Below are 21,882 nucleotides of genomic sequence, written 5' to 3' on the forward strand. Positions count from 1 at the left end.
GAATTACCTGTACATGCAGAACTGTGTGCACATTCAAAAGCATTGTTTACACAATATAGTCACATTAAGGCTTGAATTTGAATGAAAGTGCAGAGGTGGGGGCCTTTCATTTTTTTGCGTTGGTTAGGGGGCACTTGGTTGAAAAAATATTTCACAGGGGGTACATCACTGAAAAAAGGTTGAGAACCACTGGGTTAGAGGGTCTAACTCCCGTATCATGTTATGTATGTTGTGGCAACTTGTTTTTCCCAGACTCCCTTGACAGATGATTCCAGCCATGCCAATCAAATATGTGGCTACGTGTCAAGTTGATTTGTAGTGACAGGTTTAAACAGCCTACTAAATCTTCAAGTGCAAGGACACTCCAACCTTATCTCGCCCAGAATTCAATAAGCTATACAAGTTGATTGTATTACAATAATAAAGAAGGGCATTACGACAACGGCAATACATCGGACATGTCCACACATATGAAGAGCCACCATCCCGGTCTGTCAGCGACGGGGGACACTCCGGAGTGCAAAACAAAAGGATTTCAAAATCTGGTTAAAGTGCTTGAGCCAGGCTACGAAATCCACTCACGCACCCACTTCAGTGTGAAGATCGTTCCTCCGTGAAGAGGAAAAGACTGACCGCTCACTTCATCACGGAGGAGATTCATAGTCCGGTGCTGCAGACACGCCCCCTCTGTGAGAGTCACACAGACAGGTGCTGTAGACACGCCCCCTCTGTGAGAGTCACACAGACGTACACCTGGTGCAGGTGCTGACAGAAGCAGCTGAGTGAAGCTAGACAGGCCCAATAGTAACATCCCAGTCACCACAGAAAGATCTACCCTCTCCCCAGACGATGGAGATATTCTCATCTTCTTGAAAACAAATGTAGAGTTATAGACCATTTCACAGTAATGGTAAACATTATTGTGTATTTGAATGACATAACCTGACAGGAAGTAAACATAGAGTTGTTGCCTCACAGTTCAGTTCAGTGTAAACAGTGGAAGCTCACTGGCTGTTTCTTTCTTTCAGTATTGATCAAAGGACGAGGGCATCAGACCTCATGTTGCACTTAAACTTAACAGAAATTAGTATTCTTAAATGTTTTATTTTTATTTGTTATTTATTTCATTTTGTTTCAAATTGGACGTCTTCAATATTTTTGTTATGTAAGACTATAGCCCAAAGTTCTTTGCTTTAAGTGTTCTTGAACTTCTTTAATTAATAAATGGAAAGCAAAGTTATATTTGACTCCTCCCCTTTTCTTTGCTGATCCGAACCGTGACTCAAGAACCGTGATCCGATGATCCGTTGCACCTCTACTGTGTATATATATATATATATATATTCAGTTTTTCATCAAGAATGTTTGGGTCCTCAAGGAACAGCAGCTTTGATTCTAAAGAATAGGGACAACCACTACAGCTGATGTCAGTTTGCCTGGTGTGATCTGGAAGGCGATTGGTCGTACCTGAGCAGGTTTATAATGGTTAATAAGGGGTTGTTCACTTATCCAAACCAGGTATTTTACTAATTCAATTCCAATAATTGTATAAAAATGTTATTTCCCCCTAATGTTGAGGGTTACATTTCTCCATAATATTATCAGACACTTCTAACACATGAAGCCCTTTGAGACGACGTACATTGACGGTGAGGAGTTGGCCTGAGCGATTACATTACAGCCTGTTAAGACTGTAGCGTTCTCCTTCAACATCAGAAACTGTTGTCCCCATTAGTCACTTCACACTAAAACTTAAGAAAATAGGGTCCAGGTTGAGAAATACCCAAGTTACCCGTTAAGGCCCCGGGGGTCTGGGGCCCAGTAATGTAGCCTGAGAGTGTTTGTGACCAAACTCTTCTTCTTTTGTTGTAAAAAGTTCATTTGTCAGAATCAGATCTTAATATCAGTGAGACCTCCTTTAAGTAAAGCTGACAGCCTGCATAGTGCACCTTCACACCTTCAGGTTCTTGTGGATTCTCAGCAGAACAAATACAAATACCCAGTGACCAAATCTTTATTGCCTAAAAATGTGCGTGTACAGTATAGACATACCCTTCTTACATTTTGATAGATCAAACTGTTAACTATATCATCAGAATGTACTATTTATTATGATTAACCAAAATGTCCACCAGCAGCTACTGTAGTAAGATCCGCTCTACAGCTATGCTGCTACACAGTTCAACATATATGAGAAAAAACACACTGACTGTGAAATTCATCAGCCACACCTGCTGGTTCCATACCGATTACAGGAATGGCGTCATTACAAGCCTTCAACTCCAGAATGCATTTGTCCCTTAACAGTGTGATTGATGATAACCAACAAAGCAGAGGGAGGAGAGAGGAAATAACAAATCAAACAAGATAGATGCAATTAATGATGCTAACTGATCAACACCCACTGGAAATATGGAGCAGGTAAAAAACAAAAAAAAGAGGGTTATATATTGTCAGCTTGGTTCAGTCAGTCAGTGTGCACATCAGGAGGTCAGAGGTCAGAGGTCACACAGACCAAAGTCTCTGACCGTCTTTACCCTCATCCACCAGATGACGGCCCTCTCCTGCCAGGTCTATAGGACAAAGAGCTTCCTCCTTGTCCAGTCAGGGGGTTGTAGTCTGAAACACACACAGAAGAACAGAAAAGAGTAAATTCAGATTTAGATCAAGACGTATGAAGAGAGGCGCTCATCGTGCAGCGAGCGTGTTGATGACATTTCCATGTGGCTGGCACAAAACGGGAAGCATACAAATATCTGAGGCGGAGGAAGATCATGAAGACGCCAACGGAAATGTCTCACTGGACAAAGAAAAATCTGTTGCGAGTCAACGCTGAAAACGTTACACAAATTTAAGCAGCGGCAAGAGAATCTGCGGTTTACGACCAAATGATGAACCTGCCGTTCGTGTCCTGCCAATCCAACACAGAACTACACATACAGAATGTATATATCCACCATGGAATATAAGATCGTTTCATGAAAGTGAGTTTTGCATGCAGACGTGTGTCTTGGTGGTTAAAGCACTGAATCTTGAGGTGGGTGTAACACCTGAACATTTCATTCTGAAAACATTTGATCAAAATATTAGAAAAGCTAAAACATGGCTGCATGCTTTGGGAAATGGCTCTAACGGAAGGTGAAAGCAGTTATTTGGCAGAAACATGCAAAGCCATCAGTGGTGCTGGCTGTGGTCAGAGGAGGAGCACTGCTCAGTGTCTTCAGTTACTCTTTAGTTTAGTGAATGAGAACAGTGTGTTTGTTAGAAGAGGAGCCATACCTCTTTGAATACCCTCAAGGAGTACATGTCTACATGCTGGTGTGTGTGTGTGAGATGCACTACTGTACTGTACTTTGCATCATGGGTCTCGTCTTATGATGTTAATGGAGGTTGCATTGAGTTACATTATGATGTATTCAGTGAAGATTAGCATTGGTTAAAAGTCAATTCTAATGTAATCACGATGTGTTCAAAGTGTAATCTTGTAAAATGAAGTATTGGTGATAGACTTGAATAAATCCAGTAGTTTGAGATGTTTTCACATGAATATGAAATAGATATTAGAGATGAATTATGACCTGATTATCTTCCTAACACCAGCTCTAAGCAGCTTATAACACATGTTCTAAGCAGCTTATAACATGTTCTAAGCTGCTTATAACACGTGTTATAAGCTGCTTACTAATGCCAAGACTTTTTATCAATACACAATTTTTGATTTCCTAAACATTTGATATGTGTGCTGTTGTGCAGATGAACACAATAGATGACTTTAGAAGTAGAAGCATAACGTTTAGGATGTTTGATGGCTTAAAGTGACAGTTGAAATGATTTGGGGGATTTGGGAATATTATCACTGTGTGCCGTCTGTGCTGCAGCTGCTGTGAAGTACATACCTGCACTGCGTAGTGGCTTCTTGTCCGACTTTGGTTTCGACCCCGTTGTCGATGAGCTGGCCTCTTCAGCGGTCTGCAGTGAAATGCATTCATCAGATATTAAAGTGAGGGACTCACCGTGACCACACTCATGTGTTTAATGTGGTGAGCCTTGGTTAACAGCCTTTACAACCTTTGATCAAATCACAGTTCAGTCATCTGAAGCAGTGCCAGTGACACAGCTGTGTGATCAATGATACAGATACACACATGTGATCTCAGAGAATCAGAAGACCTGCTGACACCAATCAGAGTAACATTACACGGCATGTCAGTCTAGTTCACATTAAGTCTCACAAACATGGGACGGCTTTTATTGAGCCAGCAGATGAGTTTGAAATTAGGGATGTTATTAACAACTAAACTTAGTCGTTAGGCAAAAAAGTAAGAAAACACTCATAAAACAGTCTACATTGAGCACAATTTAATCTATGAGGTTAAATACTGTGTAGGCTATTTTAAATAAATTGTAAATCACATTTTTTAATAAGCAAATTATATTTCAAATGCTGTTAAAATCAGTATGTCCCCTCCGGTCCCCCCGGTCTTTAGCGCTGACAAAGACTAAATAAAAGCTATTTAAGAATACCCGGTTAGGAATCCCCTCAGACCTGATATGTGGTGTAGTTTCTGATGAAATGGCAGTAGGGACTGTGTTCTAAGAAGAGTCAAGCTTTTTCATCGCCTAAACCATTAGCATCTTAGCGTGCACGTTGGATTCATTGAGCTAACTGGCGTTAGCCTGTTTCGTTATTCAGCCCTACGCTCCCTCAGCCCTACAATCCCTCAGCCCTACGTTCCTCAGATCGGTACCTCCAGCGGTGTCGTGCCATTGTTTGAGGCTGAAAATGTCCGCTCCACAGAGGCAGCAGATATTGGGATTGTCACCGCCCAACATGTCACGCTAGCCCACTGACCAATCACGTACTTGTAGGCCAGCTAGCAGCTCTGACACGTCAAAGAATACACCCAACATGTCAAACTAAAGATCTGATTGGATGAACACTATGACAATCAACAGTATCGTCCCCATTCACTTGAACTTCATAATGTATTTATGAAAAATTATTAAATTATAAAATAGCTCTAACTTTGTGATTCTGTTTAGACCAGCAGAGAAGGCTTTGCTGGCCCACCACTGTTGAAGTCATAATGTAATTTAAAAATGTGTGCACAAGAGTGAGCAAGATTAAAGGAACTGTAGTAAAAGAATAAAGGTCCCGATGATTAAACTCACCTGAGAAGGTTTCGCTTTGTAACTTCTTCCCTGTTGCATGCTCTCCCACACCTCTATTTTCTGCCTCCTCTTCTCTTCTTCTTGCTGTTACAGAATACACCACATTCAGTTAGCCTGACAGCATCTTTCTTTCAAACATTCCATGTTTATTTCACTACTGCACCTGTCTTTGTTTCTCTCTGAAGATGTCAGCTTTGGCATCAAGCTCCTCTTGCATCTTTATGCGAGCTGCTTCCATGGCTTCTTGTCTTTTTACCACCAGCGCTGCATCTTCATGAGAAAACAGTAGCGATCATGACATTCAGCCTTCACTAACAAGTAGTGTGACCAAACTCTTAGACTTAAATAATAGACAGAATATGAACCAACATCATCAAGAGTTATTTATGCAGTTTGAGCTTCTCCAGTGTGAGGATGTTTACTTCATTGTAAATAGAATAGCTTTGGGTTTTGGATGACTGGTTGGAAAATAATTCACCTACGACTCTTGGAAACTTTGACTGACACGTTTCACTGTTTAGTGACTCAGACAGTGGTTACACTCGTCTTTCCAATGTGACTCTTATGATCAGATGCACCAGGTCATACCTCAGCTGTGTCCACATGTTCACACTTGACACTTCAATGAGACTAATGCAATTTAATTTCTTCACAATAAAAGTCCCTTGATATTTAAAATTAGAGTGACAGAGGACAAAGTGTGTCCACACTCGTGGACATCTGAACTCAATGCGAGCCAGGCCACCTCAGCACGTGGTCTGGCTGACGGGCTTCTAATGAGAACAGGATCCGCTCTCAGAGTGTACAGACGGTGTGATGGGATGACACAAGTCACATTGAACAGACGAGCGGAACCGCGGCCACTGTATTTCCTTAATAATTGAACAGTTGCACAATTTGGCACAATTGTCAAATGAAGAACTACATTTTTTAAATCTGCATTTATTCTTGCATCACTACAAATGCCATTGACTCATTTGCTATCCTTGGTGCCTTTGTAGCAGGTACGTATGGAAACAGGTGTTGGGAAGTGCTGACCTTGCGGTGTTTGTTGGGGCGCGCGGCTGGAGCTCTGGCTGGATCTCCTCTTGCTCAGGTGCTGGATGAGCAGGTAGACCAGAACAGTCACAGCCAGCAGGTACCATCCATACTGGGACAGGAGCTCTCCGACTGTGGGGCCAGGAGCAAACACAGCACTGTCGTCCTTTAAAGCAGCTTTGTTTGCCAGGCATGAACAGATTTACTACCAAGGTTTAATAACCCAGATGATCAAATAAAACTGATGGCAGAAAAAAAGTATTGGTTAAGTAACGAGAAACTGATCTAACAACTGTTGCACTCATGAATAAAACAAGGCTCATTACATGCTATTGACCCATAAAGATGATCATACATCATGTCAGATATATGGCTTACATCGAGAGATTGCATATAAACTAGACTAGAGAGGATGATTATGATTGGATGTATTAAGACTGCAATAAGCAGCAGTGAAGATACAATCATGCTCCTCGCAGTAACGAGCTGGTAGATGACGTAATGTTACGTTCTGTGACTTCACGTATCAACTGACGTCAGTGTAACGTTCAAAACAAACAGTGTTAACGTTAGCTGCTAGCTGCTAACATGCTTACGTATATCGCTGCCAAAGACACAGTAGTGTAACGCTAGTTAAAGACGATGCGACCCGTCTGTAGACACGCTGGTCTTGTTGTCATGTCGCGTTACCGTTCAGGCTCAGGGAGCTCAGGTCCTGGTTGTTGAGAGGCGCCTTCTCCACCCGGTAGGGCGAGTTGTCGTCTTCGACATCTGTAATCTCCACGTCGTCCATCTCAGGCAAAGAGTACCGCTGTCTGAATAGAGCACGAAAATGTATCTCCCGTGTTGCTTAGCTAACGTTATCGCTGTGGAGTTACCGCTACACGTCGTGGTGGGACCTCTTCCCCATGGCAGCCATCTTTACTGGCTAACGCTAGCCACGCAACGCTAAGCAGCATTTAGGGCGACGTGTCGGCGTCGTGCTGTGTTTCAGGACCGCGGGAAACCACAATACTGTTCAAGCGACGGTTCACATGCGACGTTTCTTTCCTCCTATGACTAGACTAAGTAGTATGTTGATCTGCATAGATTTAATATTTGATTTCACTTTATTTAAAGCAAACAACGGCCACCTATAACCAGCTAGTTCTGGATTATAACAGTGATCATACATTAATAAAATATTATAATTTATTACATTGTATTAGAAATTATAATACATGATCCTTGCATAAAATAGTCTGAGTGACCAGCAATCATTAAGTATACTTGACTTTATAAAATGCTTTGTAATTATTATAATACAGCACTATTAGCAGATTATAACACATTATCCATGTTTATTATAGACATGGGTGTCGTAGAAAGTGTTGCCAATGACTTATTACATTATCATTCAGCAATATGAATATACACGTGTACATGGGCCCGGCTGTCTCCTCTTTACTGGTCTGCAGTCATCCAAACTGATCACACCATGTGTGCTGTCCGGAGGCAAGATGCCATCACACCCCTCCAACCCGATGGCAGTGATGGTTCAGTGTCCACCTTCAGTCACACTCGTTAACAGACTGTGCACCGCTGGTACAGCCAATGAATGCCACCAACACTCACTCATAATGTGTGCAGATGACACGAGACTGGCAATAGAACAGGTCCAGAAGACCAAACTACTGCGTGTAGTGTTGGATGAACGGTTGTCGTGGTCGTTGGAACTTACTACCTCCTCATATAACTCATACAGGTAATAATCTGTCATTTAATTAAAGGCTCACCTCAGGCCACTACCCACTTGATGTTTTCCATGTCTCCTGATCCTTCTTTGTGTAAATGATGGATGCAGTGTATATATGGTTGGTTATGACAATATACATCCTAGTCTTTGACTGCACTATGTATCTGATTGTACTGTTTTTAATGTCATGTTTTGTATGCATTATGTTTTGTCCTTTTTGTGGACCCCAGGAAGATTAGCGGCGCTAATGAGGCTCCAGTTAAACTAATAGAGTCAAACATCGCTCAGTGATCGATGGAATCCAACCCTAGAGGGGAAGCTTCCCTACGTAACTACACACATGCAGGGAGTCCTGCATGAATCACAGCTCTATTGACAACAAGTGGCCACATCTGAAAAGGGCCGTTCACTCTCGACATACCGCCACCGGCCTTAGCTGCAGAAACCTGGCAAAGAGTGGGCTATAATTCTGCTGCCCAGACTCACGCTGATGGAGACCCGTCCAGGCAGACTCAAAGCTGTAAAAAGATGCTTCTGCAAAGGGAATAATTGTACACACAATATTTTATTTTTTATGAAAAAAATTAAACCCAGTGTAGAAATGGGTTTTCAGTTTGACACTAAAGGATCTTTCTCAGTTAATAATCTGCGAAAAATAATGAAAGAAGTTGAATGTGATGCAATGTTGTAAGACAGTCAAGCATGACAACTTCCAAGGGAGAGAAGAGCTTTTGTAGGCACCGTACCAGCCAGGACAGGACTAACGATGATGCTTTAGGATGATCCAGTGATCTGTGAACCATGCACCCAATAGTCACTAAAAGTCAGGATGTCCAAGCTTTTAGAGTTTCGATTGCTGCCAGTTTCAATCCATCTGTATGGACGTGCACTGCCGTTTGTAAACAGAGGACATGAACAGATGCATATAGAAGGACCGCACACAGCTGAGAAGGTCTTAAAATAATATGCACAGAGTAATATTAGAAATCAGTTTAATGTATGCGCTTTACAAAATAAAAACCCTGGCAGAAGTACGTCCAACTTAAAAAACACAGAAAACAAAAAAAACATATTTCCAGGTATTCAGGAGCCATTGACATGTGGCTCTTGTTCCATGTCTTCACCCTCCTCTTGATCACCCTCATTTATCTCCTCTCCAGAACCGCCATCCATATGTGCCGTGTCACCCTCTTCTTCTTCTTCTTCCTCCTCCTCCTGCTGCTGCTGCTGCTCCTGCTGCTCCTCTTCCTCCTCTTCTTCTTCCATACCAGCTGGACCTGATTTTACAAATGAATTTATTCATCAATCCATGAATCTCAAAATACAATGAGGTTACCAAAGAAACAAAATGTAATTCAGACATGGGTAGAGCTGGCAGTCTCCCTTATTATCCAGGAGATTATGTAATCGGTGAGGTGTGCACGGCTCATCCCACCAGCCTAACATTTGAGCTCATTCCTGACTGTATGAAGGACCTCTCGTGGTTAGGGTTGAGGACAGGATCTTAAAAGGAGCTGAGGAGTATCAGCAGAGCGTGTTCCTGATCTACTGCAACCGTTGTGATCTTGTGCTGTATAAATAAAACTGACTCGACTATTGTTTGAACGACGTGTGTTTTACACGGCAATAACGTCTGTTCATTTGGTGGAAGAGAGAAACTGTAATTCAGTAGGTGCATGGCTGTATGAATATACTCACTGCATGGATTAATATATTTATTCTGTGCCTTTTATTGGGCATCGAGCTCGCATTCACGTCAGAAAAACAAACGAGGCGCAGACGCATACGTATGGTATGTGCAGACACACCTTCGTCCGTTTAATACTTTGACTCCTACAGAGGACCAAAAACACAGACGCACCGATCAAAACCGGTCATTGACGCGGGTAAGAGAAGCGCTTAGCTCGCAATTTGTCCCTACTGCTACAAGTCCAACACAAGTTGTCGAGGAACAACACTAAACTTTTGGAACAACTTACTAGATCAGGAACTAATTCATGAGTCATTCTAATGCACGCTGCCCAGAGTAACGGAACCACAGCCCTGCCTGGAACGGAGCTAACGGCTAACGTTAACGGAGGTTACATTAACTTAATGATGCGTTCAAGCTCTACTCAGCAAAGATAGGGAAAGGCAAATTATAAAATGATAACATTATCACGATGTGTTCGAGATACTTGAATAACTCCAGGAGATAAATTCACAGCAATGTATAAAAAGAGGGAATCACGAGCCGTTTCACTTCCCAACAAGCTTACAGTACAGCGTTAAAATGACCGTTACGTGATATCAAAGACAATATTTCAATGTAAATACAATGATGCATTTCCTATTCATTTGAAATGTGTGTTTTTTGCAATTAACCACTATAGATGAGGATGAAGTCAAAGTTTACGCTGACTTTGGAGAGTCTAAAACGTTGGTGTAAATTATAGTTCTAAAAGAAAGAAATATGAATCGGCAGGTCAGATGTAGAATTTAAACTAAACCAAAAACAATTGCAATCGGTGGGTCTCTGCTCACAAATGTGTCATTTTTAAAAGCGGGCCCAGTCATTTTCTGAAACAGCTGCTTCAGAAAACATTAAACAGGAAGAAATAGTGCCCAGCACATGCACTATTTTCAGTGGCGGATTAATCACATTTGGTGCTCAAGTGAGTATTTCTGCCAGCAGTATGTGTGTGGGTCTGTACGTCGCCCAGTGCTCATTGAACACAACAGCAGCATAGCACAGAGGAAGAAGAGATATCAGGCTTTGCATAACAAGTACCATTCAGAAACTACTACTGTGATTGGCTGGCAATGTTGCGGCATCAGTACAGTTTAGTCACAGCTCCTAAATAACACAATGTGAGAAAATCTGGACAAACGTGATTATACAAACCAAAAGGGACATTTCAGCCTCAAAAATCCACGTTCAACAGCATTAGTAGCGTTGTAAGTATTTGATCAGCACTGACCTGGTCTCAGATCTCGTCCTGGGATCTGACCAGCCTGCAGCATCCCCTTCAACCTCTCCACCTCCGCCAACGATGACGCATTAGCGATGGCAGTCTGAAACGCAAACTCACGTAAGCTGACAGGCTGATGATTAGAAATATTTTACAGCCAACAAGCTAGAGATCTGAATTTTGATCTCGGTCATTATATAAAGTCACATCAGTGGTTTCTATGACCATTATGTCATTCATTTGATCATCTGCCAATTGGAACATGCTTTCAAGGTAAGTTATGACCAACACGTATTCAGAGTGAAATATGAAAAAAAGTTGAAAATTAAGAATACCGTCTTGACCTTAAAAACAGCATTTTGACCACTCGAGGTTCCCTCACTGGCTATTACTGGAGCTTTCAACCTCATTTCACTGTTTTCCTCAGAGGGCGGCGTCATCCGGTGATTTTCACACGGTTTATTTATCGTCACTCTACAATAACAGGGTGCGCAACCAAGTGCAGTTGTAATCCCGTAATGCTAAATTCACAACAATGAAGGCGTCTCAGCCTGGAGTGTGGTGGTACGACAGCAGCAGGGAGAACAGACTGTGGCTGCATCGTCTTTGTACGTCCTTAAGGCTCTTCACAGGCTCCCCACCTCCACAATATGATCACTGATGCGCGGTAGATGGGTACCAATTATGGGTGGGCAATACATCAAATATGCTCCGTGTATTGCAGCTTGTTCTACAGGGACTCTAATCGAACATAGGTCAAATATTTATTGTGGCATCACTTTTTTAAGCTGCCTACATGAGCCTTGCTTCGGTGTTCTGCTGCTCCCTCTCCTGAGCGAGAGTTTGGTGGATGATATGGATGCAAGTACGGGACACACTTGTATCAGGAGGGAAGCAGGGAACATGGAAAGGGCCTGGAGAACGAAATAAGTGACGCACAAAAGAGTTAACAAGTGTTGAGGACAGACACAGACGGAAGATGCCAGCCTCCACTTTGAAAACTCCCACGTTGTTTTGCGGTACGTGCACTCGGCCTCACGGTAAGAGCACGGAGGAACTGACTCACCGAAAAGCAACCAAGAACTGCCTTCAATAGATAGGAATCTTTTTATCAAGGCATAGCTTGAAAATAGAGATATTATGTATAAGCCATATAGAGAGAAAGAGCAATTATACATCGCTCTCCACTGAGAGCAATTAAGTCCCGCCCACACCGGAGGGGAAAACGATTCCTCGCTCTCCGTTGACTTATCGTATGAAGCTGCCTTCTTCTCACTTTCATCTGCTAGCAAACTACAGGTCTGTGCGGTGGGATGCACTACCAACGTTTAACAGGCCGAGTATACGAGCACTAAAACCTGAGGCATCATCAGCAAGAAGAGACACTGCATGACTAACGTGATGTGTGAAAGCTATGCAGTATTATGTCTTCAAGTGCTTTAGCAACTACAGTAACTTGCTAACACATGGCTAACATTCGCTTGCTAACAGCTGACTTGTCCCTTCCATCATCATTTTAGTTTTTAACCTACTGGTCACCCCTGGTAGACATAGGATGTCTTTAGCTGCTACAGGCATCGTGGTAGTGTTTGAGCCTTTGGTTGCACATCGTGGGGCGGATGGTGTTCCTCTCTGGTGGGCGTGGTTTTCAGAGTACGATGCGTCGCATGCTCCGTCACCATCCAGCCAGAGTGACAATAATGTTGTGCGAGATCTTAATGGACCGCTGCAGAGCCCTCCTGTCCCCGAGTCATGCACACACTTCCAGTCAGAATGCTTACTTCTGCTCCGCTCTTAAAGTTAACAGGAACGTGACACGGGAGTGTTTCCCTCTAATGTTGCCTTCGTTACGGTTACAAGAATGCTCATTGGCTGTCTGAACACGTTCAAAGCATCCACTGAGAAGAGGTCAAAGGTCATCGAGCAGGAAGTCAGCGGCCGACCAGTGAAAGAGCGACGACATCCACACCAGACACCATCTTTGACTGTCCTATCGTACACAGCCACCTGTTCCACTCAGTTACCTCCACCCTCTGAGGAAGACTCCGATGGGATTTAAGAATCCAGAAGAAGACAGTGAGAGAACCTCAAGTGTATCGTTTCATGTTTGGGTTTTTGTTAAATGCCAGACATCGATTGAGGGATAGAAAGTCAAGCTCAGCTCTAAAAACACAAAGTCAAAAGATTAACCTTGATGGCTTCCACATCTGCTTGAGACGGGCCCGTCCTCTTCTTCTCAAGCTGTGCCGCCACCCCCGGAGTGAATCTGAAAGGAACACCCCTCATTAGACCACATGGACACACACAAACGGCTTCTCAGACCTCTCAACCAATGTAGTGATCTCATGTATAGTATCTTTTCTTGAGTCAGATAAACCGATACATTGTCCACAGACAGCAGTCCTGAGCAACACTGTGGGGAACGTTTGACTTCAGGTTTAACGGTAGCGCTTAGAGAGTATTACCTTCACTAAGGAAGAGATGCGTTTGCTCACATTTGACAAATACTCTGAACACGGTTCAATGATTTCAAACGGGGTAATTTTGTCATAAATGCCTGCATATAGAAGACGTATGTTCGTTACTGTGCATTGTTATTCACAGATAGTTTGTAATGGACAAGCGGTGACAGAGCGTGTTTCTTTCTACATGTAACCCGTTCCATCAGCCAGGATCCAGTGATTCTGAGGAGCTGCTGTCTGACAGAGACGTTCATCTTACGTTTTTGTTCGTCTGGCAATATCCTTTGCAAGTTGAGCACCTCGTTTGCCCTTGAACATTTTCTCTGCCTCCTGGCGTTCCTATAACAATATCACACAGTTAAAGGGAAAACCCTCATGAAGCACAGACTGAGCTGCATCCGGGGGGGGGGGGGGGGGGGGGGGAATGTACAACTCACCAGAACGTCAGACGTTCAACAGGTTAGAAGATTTTAACATATTGTTCATAAGCACTGTAATGTTTGAAAGGGAAAAGTTCATACTACTGTTTTAGCTTGCATCCCCCAATACATGTGATCCATGACTCGCACGTCGTGTCAGGTTCACTGACGACCTGTCTCTCACATTTAAAACGGTGAAAACATGCCTGTTCCATGACTTACCTTGAGCTTTACCTTCTGGAAGTCGAGCACACGGATCTGTGGGATTTTGTTGATGACATAGAGCCGGTAATGCTTCTTGTTTGTCACTGGATTCCTTAACAAGCTGGAAATTCAGTGATCATTACAAACATGTACGATCATCATTCAGCGCTGCATTATCTTTGAAGATCCACTTTGTCTGTTCCGCCATGTAGCGGTGGAAAGTCTTCTAACCATGTGAGCTGGTGACTTATAGAGGAAACGGCTGCTGTCACTAATGATGCAGTGAGAGTCACCACCTAAACAGCAGACACCATCGTAGAGTACGTGTTCTGCTATGTTTTAAGAGTTCACAGTAACACCGTAGCCCTCAGACTGTCGGTGCTGCTTTGCTAAATAACGGAGCCAACAGTTAATGTACGGAGGCTGCATTGAATGAAGTTATGATACGTTAAAGCGCTGTTCAGTAAAGATGGTTTTTGGTACGGGTAAATGATAACGTTATCATGATGTGTTCAAATATAATCTTGTAAAACGTAGTTTCTGGAAAGAAATTTGAGGCGTCACGGTTTGATAATAAAAACTGTGCCGACAGTAATAAAGGAGTGCATGTTGACGTACATATCCTTTTGTTTTTTACCATCGTACTGAATTAGGTATTAAGAACCATGTACCGTTACTGGTCCACTACTGAATTTCTAATATTGTGAGCAATAAGTAAAAGTAAAAACGGTGCACTTCTTAGGACGGCTTGCTTTCAAACGTGTGCGTATTGTAGAGAGACAGCAGCGCTGCATCGGAGACTTCCCCGGGTTCATATTGTGATCATACCTGAGAAGAGTCAGTGTCTTCACTGTGGCCAGAGGATCCAAGTCACCCTACACAGGAAACAACATCGGTTCAGAAAACACTCTATGGGGTTCCTGAATATCCAAATGAATCAAATCAAAAAAGGGGCAACTAAATACACTCAAATAAACTAGCAGAGAAATAGAACACCTGTGAAGTGCAACACAATGCAACATCCCTTCAAAATGACTATTTTGCAGCAGACCGTAGGGCTGCACAATTAATCGAATTTTAATCGCGATCACGATTTTGGCTGGCACAATTAAATGAGCATGATCGTCAGCGACATTGACATTTAAACGTGCTCTGCTACATATCAAATCACGCGCTTCCTCAACTAACAGTCAGCCAACCACCAGGGGGGGAACGAGGTGGGAGGAGTCATGTGTAGAAGAATACGCATTCTTCTGATATATCAGTGTAAACTACTTACGTTTGTGATCGCATCTAAAATGAGTAACGGGTTCAGACGGTTCTGTTGCACTTGCTGCTGCTGAAATGTACTCACCAGCTCCTGAATGTTGTTGTTCGTGAGAACCAGTTCTGTCAGACCCTGCAGGGAGAACTCCAGATTCTCACCTATGCGACTGGAGAAACATTTCATTAAGTTACAAGAACGCAGCTCTGTACTCTTCTACAGCATTTTGTTTCTTGATGACACTCAAAGCGTGGCAGCCCCGACTGCAGCTATGAAGTCATATTTAACCCGTTCCTTAATAAAGGGCAATACTCCCATTAGTTCTTCCAGTCACATCAGAGGGTTTGTAATAGTCAACACAAGTCTTTTACACATCAGATATATGAAGGCAGACAACTGTGTTTAATTGGGAAGCATGGCTTGTGATAGGACGTGCATGTCTGAAGTTTAGCCCGTAGAGACCGTACCGCAGAGCGGACTGAATGCAATTACAGCCAATTGTTTTTAGCGCCTGTAAGAGACTTCAAATATGAGGATAAAAGTCAAACGGGTATTTGGAGGGGTGATTAAAGGAACTTCCATGACAAATAAAACAGGAAAATGTTTTTGATTGTGAAAGTCTATGTTGCCTTTGTCACGGTTAAAAGCAGTAATACAGTTTGCCGTCTTGGTGCGGACTACTGAGCCTCCGTGTCCTTTCATAAATATAATGTGAGTGGTTGATTTGCTGTGCAAAGGCTCAGAGAAAAATAAAGTATGCCTTTCACCACGTAACGTTTCCGTTCTATGTGAAAGTGTTCTATTAGAATGACAGTTGAAAATATATATAATTAATTGCAAGAGAAAGAATTCCCTTTTTAAATTGGAATACATGTTCAGATTATTATTTATGGCGTGCAGCTTTAACTTACCAGATCCTGTTGTTGTTCATCAGCAATGTTTTCAGTCTCTTGAGCAGAGGAAAGCCGTCCAGCTTCCGGACTTCATTATCAGAGAAGTCAATCGTGTCAAACTGGTCCAGAGTAGCTCCGAGGTTTTCAAGCACTGGAATCTTATAACCTGTGAGGTGGAAAAAATAAAAAACATAAAAGTGGAGGAGGACCTCGTTCATGCTCCTCCAGAAACCCTTGATTTGTGTCCCCAGAGATCAGTGTGGTGAGAATGTGGCCGACATGCGTCTGTCGAACACCATGAGCCTGTAATTACTTTGATACAACATGATTAAAATGGTACAACAGCGTTTATGGTTGATATCTACACAAAAGTGGCAACACACAGAGGCCCCTTCTTCTATTCAAGAGGTAGAGAATATCCATACAGTTTGTTATGAATAACACAGCTGTGAGCCATGAGGAGCTACAGTACTGGTCAACTACTATGGCACATGCTGTACTGTGTGTGTGTGTGTGTGTATATATCATCGTGCTGGACGTGTTGCACGATGAGAACAGTGTGCGCGTGTTCTATGCTCCACTAAAAGAACAGACTGTTGACATGTACACTTCAAAGAGCATGTGATTTACAACTTAGACAAGTCATCAATGACAAACCCAACAAAGGAGCGTATACGGTTTAACAGTAACTTCACTCAGAAATCATTACAATGTCGCCTTCACTGCGGAACCTCGCGCGAGAACACACCACCGGAAGCCATGTTTAACTATGCTAATGTTGGCTAGCAATGGTATACCTTCAGGACGCCAGTTCTGCGACATAACTTAATGTCTGATTAAAAGCAGGTGTTTCCCTGAGTTCGTTTGGTCTTGGTGAGCAGCAGCACTCTTCTGAGGATGCTATTGGCTTTGTAGAGCTTGTACTCCGACTCGCAGAGCTGCAGTGGTCGCGGTTACTTTCGGACCTCACGTTGTAGTTAACAGATAGCCGGCATAGCTATTAGACCAATTTTAACTTTTATTAGCCAACATAGACACTTTGCTGCTTGCATCGTAGAGTACAAACGCGTATCGCGTTTTCGTTTTTCTTTACGGTGTTCGGCGTGAGGCCCGCGTAAAGCCCGAGCAAGCTGACGTTACATAGCCGGCTAACGCTAACGATACGGCGTTATAAAGGAAGTTGAACTAACCTCGTAAATCCAACTCCCTGTCTCTCACTGCGTTAGTATATTGAGCAGCTTGCTCAATCAGCTCTGCAGATAATTTCACCATATTGAGGCCACGAACAGACGCTACAGACGAACTATTTCTGCATCAAAACGTCCTCCTACGCGCTCAACGCTGGCAAACACGCTGTTTCCCGGAACAAAGGTGTTTGCCGCTCTGTGCTGATGAAACCGTCTTTATATTGTGCTAGCGCCACCCAGCGGATGGAGGACACTCCTGATGCAAAGCAGGCAGCGGAGCACATGATGGCCCAATCACAATTTTCCACTTACGGGCCAAATCCCAATGTCCCCCCTAAAGCCTCAAACCCTGAACCCTCAAGGACTTACTGACGTCACCTGCTAAGTGGTTGAGTGTGAGAGGCTGTGAGGGCTCGAAATGGTGTAAATAGGAATGGGACAGCACTTTTGCTGCAACATGATGCAATATGATGTATACTTGTGTGTATTTATTTTATACTTTGTACTCCCTGATTTGAACGTCTTCCAGGATCTTTCCTCACAAGATGAGAAGTAATTTCATATAATCTATTTACTCGTTTTTGTCAAAACAGCTTCAATGACAAAATCTAATATTTTATGAATAAATAATATTCTCTGATTTCATGTTTATTTTTTGTTCCATCTTTAACCCTTAATGTTTCTGTGTAAATGTAATACTCCAGGCTGAACCCACGTGAGCCGTCCTCTTTGTTTACCTTTTTTTTTTAGTCTCCATGCATCCTTACCCCGTGTTTAACGTCACATTGCAATGATTTGTGGGTAATTCCCTTAGGCTAAGTCAGCATACCATGCTGACTTGCGGAAAGGGTTCATAAAGGGCTCAAAATGTCTGCCAGAGAGCCTCAAACACTCGATGATTTGACAGTGGGACAGCCCTAAACCCTCACGGACTTCTCAGGAGCGAGGAAATGACAATTAAGAGACTTGGGATGTACCCAATAAATCCGAGATGTGTGTGTGTGTGTGCGCACTACTGCTTCACACACACAGGGGGGCATAGTTCAGTCATCACTCTTGTGGGTATCAACATTAAATTCAGCTTTGAATTGGTCTTTACATCAGCATTAAGTAGAATTTTCATTGTATGCTACTTCCTACTTAGGCTACTTCACTATATTTAAGAGGAGAATGATGTACTTTTTACTCCACTTCATTTGACAGGTATAGTTACTAGTTACTTTCAGATTTTACAAACAACACATGTAAACGGTATTTCAATATGATTCTGTGTTTTAGGTTTAATTACCCAGGGTGAACCTCATCTCTCCCCCAATGTCAGTTGGGATGGGCTCCAGCCCAACACAACCCTGTAAAGAATAAGCGGTTATAGATGAAGGATGGATGGATGGATGGGTTGACGACACTATGGTCAGATTTAGGTCACAAAGAACTTGATTAATTTCAGGTAAAATTGTTGCCACGGTTAAAAATTGAAGAAAACATCCAGAAGCAAACCTCTGTCAAAACCCAGCCAGAGTTACTATAAGAATCTCTCACTACGTTATGCACTGGAAGTGAATAATGGCAATAAGTATAAATTGTGTACAGCAAAATCATCCAATATGAACAAAAGAGTGCTGCAGAGATGCCGTATTTGTATTGGCCAACCTTGAAGTTAGCATTGCACTGGTTCCTTCGACAAAAAGCCAATGGGATATTTATATCGGATTCGGGTTTTGTAGCATTTGCAAACAATTGCGATGCATTTTGTTCAGGAAGATCATCTTCACAAACGAATACCACTTTTATGATTTTTGAAGTGTAAATGCAATCAGCAGAAGTAAAAAGCTAACGTTAGGCTATAAACAAACTATATCTTGTTCTCATGAGCGCAAGTATACTCAACAAGGCTGTAGAGGGCGGACTAGTTGGTGTGATGACATTTAGTCGTCTCATTTAGACACTTTTTTAAGACACATAAAAGCTTCTATATCCATCAGAGGGACATTAACTGACATATTTTCTATTGGAGAACAACAACTTGTGTGAACTATAGACCTTATTTCAGACATCTAACCAAAAACCTATACAAAAGTAGGTACTACCTTAACATGCACCAAATATTCCTGTTCTTGCCCTTATTCCGAAAAAAAGACAATATTCCTAATAAGCTGTTTAAAAATGAATATGTTACTAATATTGCCATTTACATGCAGCAGTTCATATTCTGATTAATGTAAAATGACCCCATGCACCATCCTCATCACCAGGGCTGGTGAATCCCACGTCATTCTTGGTAATGTTTGACGGGTCAGAATATTTCTTTTCGAAGTTTTCCACCGGTGATGGACTTGTTTGGCTCTGCCAACACAGCTTCCCTCTTTCATTCCTTCTTGAAAAGCTTGCGTTGTGATATTTGTACACATCCAAACACCTGTTGAGAGCCAAGTCCTTCATAATGCTTAAAAGTAGGTGCATTCCTCCTGCCCACCAGAGATGTGGACTTCTCTTTCGGGCATGCATCTTTACTCCAGCTTTGCAAACTATTGATAAGTTGGCAAATTTGGGAGAGCTGATCGTAAACAAGAAAGTACCGTAAAAACCCCTATTGATACACATATTCCAAATGCACTGTATACCTGATCAGAGAATGATGGCATATGCCACATGTCTTAATTGGAAAATGTTTTATTCGAATAAGGCCTAATTCAGAATATCCAAACAGAATATGATGTTTACATCAGCCAAATCAAATTCCGAATATGGTCAAATTCCGAATAATAGTGGAACATGAGTAGTGTGCATGGAAACCTCGTCAGACTTCAAAACCAGGGAATCAGAAGTTGGAAAATGCTGAGTCATTTCCGGGCACTCTTTAGGCCTTGGACTACTGTGCTGGCAAAGCTGGTGCTGTTTCTTCTTCTGTTCAGGTGTCCCTCTAGTTTTTTACCCTCACCAGCACCACTCCTGCTAGACAAACAGCAGCACTCAGCATCGCCCAGAGCTATCAGTTCAACCTGATACACTGATAACAGCTCATACACATTTGGCTTATCTCTCTTGCATGCCAAGAGCAACCAAACCTGTGACTTCTGCATTTCAGAACAAGCAATCTTTCTTGAAGTTGCAGTTAAAAAAACAAAAAAACAATTTTACGTAAAGTAAACCAGTACTTGATCTATGTGTACTGTATTTTATTCCTACCACAATGCTTGATGGACGCTGTTGCTCATACAGCAACTGCACCATGGAGCAGAGGGACAACTCCAACCTATGTGAGAACCACATCTTTATCCAGTGGTGGAAAGTCTCTTAGCACATTCAGTATTTTGAAGTACTTCTACTTCACAATTTAGTTGACAGCTGCTGGTTACTGATCATCTTATAAAATACGATGTTTTGTTAAAGACTGAATTACCAGACAGAATACTGTATACAACAGTAATATTTATCTCCACTTGTTCAGTAGCTAGCGTGTAGGGTTCCTGCATAAGCTAACTCTATGCCAGGTATATACTCATTTCACCCCAAGGTTAAAGCAAAGTTGAAATTTTTGCTAAAAACCTCAACAATTTAAAATTTACAATTTGATCAACAATGTGATCTCGCTAGAGTTTTGCAACTTGTGGGTTACCTTCTAGACAAGACTGCCAAAGTGTGTAATAACAACCCCCAGGGTCCATCATGTGATGCCATAGGCCCCAAAATAAAAATTTTCCTCCGGACATATACATTCGGAAAAGATGTCTGTAAAGTCTCTAAAAAATTATTTTGCGGTAAAAACCTTAATATCCCTTTTAAAATAATTAGGTCCTAAAAGTTCTAAAATGCACTAATAGCCGAATCCAGGGTTATTTTTCTTCCTCCTGAGAACCAGCGGCTGGTAGGTGGGGTTAAAGGAAACGCTAGTACGCTTGTTCTATGGGCCCACAGATTTGGAAGATAGCCGGAAGTCTATCAGGGCAACTTTCATAGGAATGAACCAGAGCCCGCCTCCAATGCTGTATCCTGTTCACTGAATCCATGTGTGGAACTTGTTGCTCATTTAATTCTGGTCTTTTCAGGCTAATTTCGGACACCAGAAGAACTAAAACTCCGTAGTTGTTGCTTTGGAGCATGCACACATTTGATCACTGATTCAGGCTGTGCGCTAACTGTCCAACAAAAACTGGTGAGTGAAGTGAAGCCAAACATGCTGCAAGCAGTTAGCATTTTCGCAAACAACAAACACTATGCTAACGCTTACCATTGCGCTAACGGCTTCAGACACGTGTAGATAGCGAGGTCTCTATTGGCTACCGCCATTGTAGAGTCTCACGTCATCTTGTGGTCTCGTGAGAGACATCGCCACGTTTCAGACTACGCCGTCTGAGCTGTTCTCTCGCTCCTCCCCCCTACACACTACATGCACCCCCCTCCCTTTACATAGTCTGTTGACTTTAGATAGCGTGCTCATAAATGTATAGTTTTGTTGTACGTTTTAGATATTAGTTGACTAGATCATTATTATTGGAACTTAATAAACTCTGTTATATTTTAAAGAGCAGCTGTCTGTGATTACTTTGTGCATGTGTA

The 21,882-nt window shown here is 42.4% G+C and overlaps 2 protein-coding genes across 2 annotated transcripts; both read right to left on the reverse strand.

The window, feature by feature from the left end:
• Nucleotides 1-1,998: 1,998 nt before the first annotated feature.
• selenos (selenoprotein S) lies at nt 1,999-7,143 on the reverse strand. Its single transcript, XM_079163879.1, has 6 exons — nt 6,901-7,143; nt 6,211-6,342; nt 5,336-5,442; nt 5,173-5,256; nt 3,897-3,969; nt 1,999-2,619 (listed from the first exon to the last, which is right to left on the reverse strand). Exons 1-6 carry the CDS (start codon nt 7,001-7,003, stop codon nt 2,540-2,542), a joined length of 579 nt encoding a protein of 192 aa, XP_079020005.1. The 5' UTR covers nt 7,004-7,143; the 3' UTR covers nt 1,999-2,539.
• A 1,348-nt stretch (nt 7,144-8,491) lies between these two features.
• snrpa1 (small nuclear ribonucleoprotein polypeptide A') lies at nt 8,492-17,496 on the reverse strand. The gene is made up of 9 exons (XM_079181073.1): nt 17,329-17,496; nt 16,157-16,304; nt 15,336-15,414; nt 14,810-14,856; nt 14,000-14,102; nt 13,618-13,697; nt 13,087-13,162; nt 10,906-10,999; nt 8,492-9,222 (listed from the first exon to the last, which is right to left on the reverse strand). The coding sequence occupies exons 1-9, from the start codon at nt 17,408-17,410 to the stop codon at nt 9,029-9,031; spliced, it is 903 nt and encodes a 300-aa protein (XP_079037199.1). The 5' UTR covers nt 17,411-17,496; the 3' UTR covers nt 8,492-9,028.
• Nucleotides 17,497-21,882: the final 4,386 nt, after the last annotated feature.

This window comes from Pholis gunnellus (genome assembly GCF_910591455.1).
Source record: "Pholis gunnellus genome assembly, chromosome: 1".
NCBI lineage: Eukaryota > Metazoa > Chordata > Actinopteri > Perciformes > Pholidae > Pholis > Pholis gunnellus.